Source organism: Solanum lycopersicum, chromosome 1 (assembly GCF_036512215.1).
Source record: "Solanum lycopersicum chromosome 1, SLM_r2.1".
Taxonomy (NCBI): domain Eukaryota; kingdom Viridiplantae; phylum Streptophyta; class Magnoliopsida; order Solanales; family Solanaceae; genus Solanum; species Solanum lycopersicum.
Genome location: NC_090800.1, coordinates 5,398,655 through 5,409,059, shown reverse-complemented (window position 1 = coordinate 5,409,059; position 10,405 = coordinate 5,398,655). Strand labels below are relative to the sequence as shown.

Here is a 10,405-nt window from a genome sequence, read left to right as displayed (position 1 = left end):
TTTGGTGTGATGACATTTTCACCTTAATATTTTCGTCTCACATTTTGTTTCTGTTTATTATTTAATAATCATATTTTATTTTTCGGAAAAGAGCCTAATATACCCTCAAAGTATTGGAAATGGTACAAAATTACCCTCCATCCACCTATTGGTTCCAAAATACCCTTCTCACCCACCTATTGGGTCCAAAATACCCTTATCATCCACCTTTTGGTTCAAAATTAACTATTTATATAACGGTTTTATATTTAAACTATTTAAATATTTTTTAAAATACGTGGTGCTCAACTATATGTTATAATTTAACTTATTAGTATAATTTATAAATCAATCCACTACCCACCCCATTAATAATTAAATTCCTTTAAATTAATGAACCTGTCACATTATTAATGCAAGCTACTGCCAATTGAGTGTTTTTAAAAATTATAGAAGTAATTATCATACATTCAAGTGACTAAATAAAAATCATCAATAAACTTAAAAGTCTGACTATGTTTATCTTAACTATTTTTACGTTTCAATTATGTGATGTTACTTCATAGGTAACTTTTTTTCAAAATAATATATTAAAGTTTTAAAACAAATCATAATATCTATAAAATTATATTTAAAAAAAGTGCATGAATCAATTCGGGATGTATTACTTCTTTACCTTTAATCATACATTTCTAATTCTATTTTGAAAGAAAGTGTCCTCCTAAATAAGCGGCTCAACCTAAATTTAATTGGGGCTCCGATTCGGACTCGAATAATTTTGAATGTAATTTTCAGAAATCTATAATTTCATTGTGTTTTAGTAGTGTTTATGACGATTTTGATATTATAATTGGATTATTAATTGGGTGAGGTTTAGTTAGTAATGAGTGTGTAGTGGGTTGGTTTATAAATTATATTAATAAATTATAATTATAATCAATAATTGAACGCCAAGTATTTTATAAAATATTTAAAGAGTTTAATTTAAAAACAATTAAAGAAGTGGTCAATTTTGAACGCAAAGGTGGATGACAAGGGTATTTTGGAGCCAATATATGGATGAAGGGTAATTTGGAGCCAATAGGTGGATGAAGGGTAATTTTGTACCATTTTCAATACTTTAAGGGTATTTTATGCCCTTGTCCGTTTATTTTTTTATCCTATATTTCAAAGTAGCTCTACCCAATATCCTACTTTTTAGTAGGTTTATAATTCAAATTATGAATATGTTACCTTATGTAATAACGGAGAACAATACAATCTCATCCAACACAACACAATAAAATACAACACAATACAATACAATACAACACAACACAACAAAACACAATACAATACAACACAACATTATACAATACAATCTCATCCAACACAACAAAACACAATACAATACAACATAACATTATACAATACGATAGATATTTGTATCGTGCCCTAGCTTATACTAGTACTAGAGTTCACTTGTATTTAATCTTTTGAGTAATGTAATTATTACATTACTTGCGTGAGAGTCCCTTCCAAAGTTTAAATCCACCATAAGTGACAAGGCACATTGCCTTAATTGCAAGGCCCAAATGACCAAATGCACCTGCCGTAGAAGCCACTGAGCCCACTGCCGTGGAAATGGGAACATTGAATTTAGCTGCTTTATCTATTATATCACCCACATTACATGTTACACCAACCACATCACCAAACCTATTCATTTTTTCTAGCGCACCACGGAGACGATGCTCCGACGATGGGTCTGAATCAACAATACCGCGAGGATCCTGTCATTAATTTATAAATATTCATTAAGCTCAATTCATAAACAGATCCCTTCTAAACAATAAATTTTAAAACTATAGCTTGATAATTTAAAAAGTTTAAATATTCAATTTGCCTCGTACCTTGAGGTACCTGTACAAGACGTAGCAAACCTCATCAAAAGTGGGGAGACGACGCTTTGATGATATTGTTTGCTTGATGAATGATGATATTGTTTGCTTGATGAATGAATATCCATTCTTTTCACAAATAGCTAAAAGTCGTGATATCATGTTTGAATCTGATATAGAGATGCCGTCCGTCGCAAGAGAATTGGCTACCATGGAATTCATTTTTTTCACAAAAGACTTGAAATCGATGGTCTCCATATCTACCTTTGAAATTGAATTTTCAGTTGAAATTATGGAACTAGTAAAGATCTAAAGCTTAATAATAAGGTATGACAAAGGGAGTATTAAAATGTCGTCATAAATACCAACAAAGTTCGAGGAAATTTACAACTCTATAATTGGTGGTTGAAATTAAATAAGGGATATCTAGGCTCTTTTATTAGTCGGTGGATTTTAGATTTTTTTTTGCATGATTTATGAAATTAAAACAAAGGGGTCGTCATAAATATCACGAAAGTTGAAAGAAATTTACAACTCTAAAATTGGCGGTTAAGATTAGATAAGGGTTATTTAGGCTCTTTTATTAGTCGGTAACTTTTAGTTTTTTTTGCATGATTTACTTCTATTATGAAATTAAAATTGCTTCGGAATATACAAATATATATGTATAATATATAATTATTTAATTAATATACATATATAATTCACCTTTTTCCTATTTTTTGTCCTTTCTCACTCGTCGCTTTCCCCTTTCTCCCAGTCTCCCTCGTCTCTTTCCTCCCTATAATGTGTAGCTACAAATTTTAATTATCAAACTATAGTTATAAAGAATAATTAAGTATTTTTGAATGACTATATGTGAGTTTTTTTCTCCAATATCCCCTTTGATTTCTTAAAACCTCTAAAGTCCTTTATATCTCTCCTAATTGTATTTATGTATCCTAATTACATATTAATGTATCTGAACCAGTATTTAATATATTCGAGCTACATATTATGTATCTATAGGTTTATTTTATAATATATTTGAGCTATTTTTTTAATGAAACTAAACTACATATTATCTATTCGAGCTAATTTTTATGTATACGAGGTACATATTATGTATTCAATTTATGTTATAATGTATTCGAGATACTTTTTAGTGTATTCGAAAGTTACAAATTTTAAGAGATTATTGTAATTAAATAAAACAATAAGGGCAGAATGTAATTTAATCTGTAAGCTATGAAATTTATGTAAATTTCATTTTAATTTCGGATTAGCACCTTATATTTCACTTGGTTATCATTTTCCACACTTTATTTAATTTTCCCATTCAAAGTTTTAGAGACTTGGGAAATGTCAGTCAACTATATATCAAATCGTTCTTTGCTAGAAGATAATGCTCACGTTACTTATTAGTAGACTTGCTTGACTATACAATTTTTGGTTTTGTCCATATGATTTTAGTTCGATAAATACAATAAAATAAGGGTAACTTTCACATATAACACACAAAAAATTCATATTTGTATGTTATAACAAAGTTTGCATAATTGCGCTCCATAGCAAACATAAAACTGTATAATTCGCTATACATATACAATTGTATAATTTGCTGGCCTAAATTGTATGATTCGCTGGCCTATTTCGCTGCAATTGTATAATTTGCTTTGTATACAGTTGAATCGAATTAAAATGTATGTATATTGCATAATTATAAGTGTATAGCAAGAAGATATATGTTTTTATCTCGCTTTATACGAAAACAGAAACACAATATATACACTTCTGTTGTATAAAGCTAGGGAAAATTGTATTTCACTGCAATTGTATAATTCGCAATTGTATAATTCGTTGGCATTTTTCTCTGCAATATTTGAAGTAAAATGTTTGTAAATTGTATAATTAAGTGTATAACACGAAGATATATATTTTTGCATGTGTATATACAATTTTCTCTCGCTTTATACAAAACAGAAACAGAATTATACACTTATGTGTATAAAGCGAGAGCGGCGAGCGAGAATGGAGAGTGGCGAGCGAGATTTTTGGGAGAGAGACGCTGGCAAATTTTAGCTAACGTATGCTATGGATCACAATTAAATCAAACCCTAGTATTCCATTTATTTTAGGTTATTGGTTTGCTATTATATACAATTTTCTCATAAAATAATTAGCGGATAAAAACTAATTTTAACGCGGTGTTAACATTAAACTAAGCCCTATAGCCTAGTACGCTTTTACTTGGCCCAATATTTATTTATGTGATATTCTTGTTGGTTTTCCTTTGGGCTGGGGCTGATTCATTAGAAACAACCTCGAGGTCGATTTTGATTAGAAATGATCGTGTATGCAATAGAGGATTTGCTTTGTATGGTAGTGTGAGATTTTTACAATCAAATGTGTAGATATGTTGGATGATTTTGAAATCACAAAAATTGTTATAGCTTGAGGCGTAGTTATGACATTGTCCTTAAGAACATTTTGTCAATTATAGGTGTTTCCTCAGAATTCAACAAGAATTTATGTCTCTCCGTATCTCTTTTTTGTTTAGTCCATTAGGCCGGGCTCGTTGAGAATGATTTAAGTGAAATTTACATAAATATATTATAATAAAAAAATATTTACAATTTATAGCAATAATATTTTTTTTTCACTTGATCATTTTTACTTCATTTATAACTTAATACATATTACAAAGAATAATTTATTATTCACATATAATACAAATTTTAATAATGAATAATACATTTATCACACATTTTAATACACTTATAATACAATGTGATAATTTTTTACCAAACAAATTTGATATATTTCAAAAAACAATTATAATTCATATATATTGCATATATAATTTACTTTTAATACATATTACAGATTTAACAAAGCATTACTATAAATGGTAACAAAAAAAATATCACTAAAATCAGTAATTAATTTTTAAAATATATTAATTTATGTAATTTTTTCATGATTTAATTGGTTGGTTGATGCTCTTACATTTGAAGGGTGTATTGCGTATCATTTCATTCAAAGAGGAATCAATATAATTTTGATGTATATATCTATGTGCATCTCATTTTTATATAACTAGCTTCTCAGACACAAGTGTTATCTAGTCACGTGAGTTTTTTTTTTCTAAATGAGTTGTCACATTATTTCTTTGGATATTTTTGTACTCATTTTTATATCCCTTGATTGAATCATGTTAAATATTGCATTTTTTTTTGTATATTTCTCTTTTATTACTATTTTGTTACAATTTATTTATCTGATTTTGAATTGACACGAAGTTTAAGTAAGTAAAAAAGAATTTTAAATCTTGTGATGTTAAATTAATGTATCAAAATATTTTTCAATTCAATGTCTTAAACAGACCAAATAAAAAGTTAGAAATAAAGAGTTGTCAAAAAAAGGAAAAAGAAATTCATTTTTAAACGGATTAAAAAAAATAGGAAAAAGAAATCAAAACGGATGAAGTATCTGATTTATTTATCATCCTTGTTTGTTTATGTCATAGAGGCATTTCTGATCTTTAGTTTCATCTAAAGGGAAAAAAGATAATATGAGGTACAAAAAGTAAAGAATAAGCAAACTAATTATAGAAATATCTCTATCTCAAAAATTTACTAATTTACGAATGGATTCTCCTTAATTTGTATGTATTGATTAAAAAAAAAAAGGATACAATGATTCTTCGTTCATTAAAAATATACTTCAAAAGTTTGGAAGATAGAAATCCCGTAAAAACTTTTTTCTGAGCAATGCCTTAAGACTAGGGCATTTCTCAAGAGCTAGTTAAAGCGACTTTAATCCAAAACCTACATGTTAATGCTCACGATTTCGATGTACATTTCAAACAAGTGGCATGCAATTAGAGAGAAGTGTAACTTTCTATTAGATGGCTTTAATCCCAATTGGTGGATTACTAGTAATAAAACATTTAATAAGAGTAGAAAATAATTTCTTTGATATGAAATCTACAACATTTAGAAAATAAACATTTCAAACTAACAACTAGATGAGGATTACCTCTTTGATATAAAGAAGAAGATGCAGGTGAGTCCATTGGTTTTAACAATGAACCCTTTTAATTAACAATTTTTTTTACTTCATCACTAAATTGTTAGTAGTTAATATAATTTTTCACTTCATCACTAAATAGGATTAGCAGCGAATTTGGATGTATGGTAATAATTACAGAATTTGTTTGTCACTAATTCCTGTAATGTGTAAGAGGGACTTTCCCTTACCATTGTTGTAAGCCAATGCTACCAATCTTTTTAAGATAAAGTTATTGACAAAGAGAGATATGGAAGAGTAAATAATGTAACATAAGGAGTTTTTTAAGTACATGACTAACACCAAAAGTAAAAAATTTGTTCATATATCAACAATTAGGAAGATGTATTCAATGTCCATAACTATTTAAAGCTAAAATCAATGAGATTTTGTTGTAGATTCAAGCAAAGAAGGCAACACAAGGGGAGAAAGCAAAGGAATTGGATCTTTACTATGATAACAAGATGAATATGAAGTAGAAGAAGATTCGGATGAATCCATTAGTTTATTTAACAATGCACCTTTATAATCAAGAGAGTTGTTGGTCTTGCTTGTAGGGTTGAGCTGAAGAGGGCGAGGCGCGCGCCTTTGCAATCTGCTTAGTGGCCTTTTTACTATTGCAAATTCATCTTTTGGTATAATAAAAGTTTGGAAACCAGGAAATTCATTTTCACCAACAATACATTCCTTCATGACTTCGATTTGTTATAAGATTCGTAGTCGCTTTTTGAATATTATTAGTATTATCTTCGCTATGAATGATTCGTGAGGGCCTGTCCCCAAGAATTTATAAAGTAGGGGGGGGGGGACCAATAAGGATATGTTAGTATAAAAAAAATTATTTGGAGTTTTCTTGTTTTAAGTATGCCCCATACTCCTAGGCAGAATTTGTGTGATATCTTAATGGGAACATGGTCCAACATGTATGGACCTATGATACCTTTAAGTATTGTCTAAATGTTGATAAAATTGAATATTTGGTCCTAATTTATTAACAAATGTTGTTTTAATCTATTTGGTAGGGTTGTTTAGCTGGTTAGGGTAATGCGTGTATAAGTCGTGCATGCTTTTTAATTGTAATATTGGACAATACTTATAGATATCTTTAACGACTTTGAAAGTGGGAAGGCAGCCACTAGCACTGAGAAAGATTCTTAAGAAGCGCGATGAGAAGAGACTCTCATATTTAATTACGTCGTAGAGGTGAAATTCATAAGTAACTATCAACGTAAAACCCTGAAATAACTATTTTTGTGTACAACACATGATGAATGAATGAAATATCTTATTGAGATATGCGTGAAAACCTTCATATTAATAATTATCTAAGAAAATGTAGTATTAACCTATATATAAGAAGGTATTCCGATAGAAAATATTTTGATTCGAATATTATTCTTTTTTCTCTAGACAAAAAATTAGTTCTATGCCATGTTTGTCTTTAACTTTCCAGTCCATTTTTTCAGTGCACCCTCCTCTAAATTATCCATTTTTCTCTTAGACAAAATATTATCCATTGTCTTCATTTTGCATTGCAAGACTCCATAACTTCAATTACTAGAGAGTTACGAGAGGAAATTGTAGGTGGTGACTATAGGTGGGGGTCTAAATTTGAGGGAAATGGAATATGTTTTCTAATAACTAACAACATTTGTTAAATTCACATATTACACTTCATTTCAATAATAAAAGGGTAAATTCAAAATCGAATCAAACTTTAAAAACACGAAATTTATTAGTTTGGTTTGATCTAAAAATTAAAAAAATTCAACACAAATGGTTTGGTTTGGTATTTAATTTTTTTTAACCAATTCAATGTTGAAAAAATAAAAATAAAAACTCAAATTTAATTAATTTGATCTGGTTTATAGATTTAAAATTTTTATATAAATAATTTGATTTGATATTTAAAAAGCCGAACCAACACATTCATATACACCTCAATGGTATAGATTATAAAATAAGTGGTGTTTTTAGTTTGATCATATCCTTTGAAAACTATATATTTGTAAAAGAGATATAAATAGAAGAAACGTTTTTACTAACTTATTCATAATAACATAAAAAATAATTAATGATTCTCGATTAGGTAAATAAGGATAATTTTGAAAAATAATTTGATCAATTATTTTAGAATTCTCCTCTACATGTTATATTTGACATTTTACTCTCTTTTAAAGAGATGACTATTCAAATAGACGACTGTCATGCTTTGTGAAAATTTTATCTCCTACACAAGACAAACTGATCCCTACATTTCACAGTTGTGTTTTCTTGAGTGAGGTTGAGATACCCCTCTTTCAAAAGAGCTATAAGTGTTAATAATCTTTTACGCAATAATTTTACCTTTCTGGACATGTCATTTTTTTCAAACTTACTCTGAAGCTCGAGATTTTCAGATTCTCAATGATGGTGGGCCATTATGTCAAAATAAAATAAAATATCACTTACTTTCAAATAAAATTTGATTAAGTTAATCTATATTGGGAGTGTAATCAGCACATATTTACAATTACCAAGATAGATTAGTCTGAAGACTCCACAAGTTGGCACATGATCTTTCTTAATTGCAAATATTTCTGTGCCAATTCAAGATGAGGAGTTTCTTTCTTGAATTTTATATGATGATTTAAATTAATTAAAATTTAATGTAAATATTAGAAAAAATAAAACTTGTGAAAGGATGGAAATTAATTGTTTTGCCTTATTTTTTGTGACATTGTTTAAATTTTTAAATGTAGACAAATAAATATTTTATCAGAATTGTTGTTTTAGTGATATTTTTTTCTTTCAATCATGTTTTGATTACTTCTTTTTTTTTAGTCAAGAATTTATCGAAAATAATTTGTCTATCATATAAAAAGAAAATAAGATATGCATACATTTAATCTTTTTCATCAGACTCAACTTATTAAATTATGTTATTATTAGTTTATTATAACTTATCGTATTTTTATTTAATTTAAAATATATTATAATAAAAATTAAAAAGTCTATCTCTTAGATTCGAACATATCGTGTATTGAAGCACAAGGAATAATAGAATAACTAGATTCAATCAACAAAAGGTTGTGTTAGAATAATGAGTACCCCTTAATTCTTATACAAAGATTTCATATTCGAGTCTTACTAGTCTCGGAGTTGGCTATGTTAGAAATCGCTTTACCTTTTGATTGAAATTTTTCTAACATAATTTTAAGTTTAATCAAATTTCAATATGACAAACATAGTATATAAACTTGGACTCAAATTAATAGTAGGTTTAAGGAGATCATTATTTTTATTAAAAAGTTGAATCACGTTAATGGTTGTTCCGAAAAAAAATTGAACCGAAAATTGAATCAAATCGCAAATTATGTGAAAACGAAAAAACATTCAATTAGTGTTCGGTTTGACTTGGTATGGTGTTAAAAAAAAATCCGACTATATTTGAATTGGGTTGATTTTAACTAAAAAACCAACGCGGGATCAAACAAACCCGACACACACACACACACACAATCAAACCGCAAATTATGTGAAAACGAAAAAACATTCAATTAGTGTTCGGTTTGACTTGGTATGGTGTTAAAAAAAATCCGACTATATTTGAATTGGGTTGATTTTAACTAAAAAACCCAATGCCGGATCAAACAAACCCGACACACACACACACACACACATATTTGATATAACTTGAAAATATTTCTTATATTTTTTCATAGTTTTTATCTTTTAATTTATTATTTCAAGTTTGAAATTTAGAATTTTGAATGATCCAATAAAGATTATAACCGATAAATGTTGGTAATTATAATAAAGCTTAGATCAAAATCAAAATCAAAGTAATACTAATGCAAATAAAAGAAAATCAATTAAACAAATAATAATAATATTGCATATTTGTTCTTTAGTTTCACATTGGCTTAGACAATTAAAATTCATAATCTAATTTTAATTTACTTTAATATTTACTCATGTAACTAATACTTATTAAACTTATTTTAAATTTGTTGTTGTTGTTGTTGTTGTCGTTGCTGTCGTTGTTGTCGTTGTTGCTGTCGTCGTTGTTGGCATTGTAGTGGTTATTTTCATTGTCGTTGTTGTTGTTGTTGTTGCTTTCGTCGCTGTCGTTGCTGTCGTTGTCATCGTTGTTGTCATTGCTGTCATTATTGTCGTTGTTGTCGTTATTGTCGTTGCTGTCGTTGTTGTCGTCGTTGTTATTGTTGTTGTTGTTGTTGTCGTTGTCGTTGTCGTTGTTGTTGTCCTTGTTGTTGTCGTTGTTGTTGTTGTTGTTGTCATTAACCATATTATATTTTGGATTTTTTTAAGAAACACCTTAGATAGTTATTATTTTGTAGGACTAAAGAAATATTTAAAGTACAAGTATATAATAGGTTAGTATGAATCCTTTATGAGAAAAACCAAAACCGAAACCAAAAAACTCGAAAAAATCCGAGATTGAAAATATGACTTTTATTGGTTTTATTTGATTTTTAAATTTAAAAATTCGACAT

The 10,405-nt window shown here is 28.2% G+C and overlaps 1 protein-coding gene across 1 annotated transcript; it reads right to left on the bottom strand.

Moving 5' to 3' along the window:
* Window positions 1–1,241: 1,241 nt before the first annotated feature.
* Window positions 1,242–2,330, bottom strand: LOC101260464 (uncharacterized). The gene is made up of 2 exons (XM_004228371.5): window positions 1,872–2,330; window positions 1,242–1,751 (listed from the first exon to the last, which is right to left on the bottom strand). The coding sequence occupies exons 1-2, from the start codon at window positions 2,115–2,117 to the stop codon at window positions 1,476–1,478; spliced, it is 522 nt and encodes a 173-aa protein (XP_004228419.1). The 5' UTR covers window positions 2,118–2,330; the 3' UTR covers window positions 1,242–1,475.
* Between the last annotated feature and the right edge of the window lie 8,075 nt (window positions 2,331–10,405).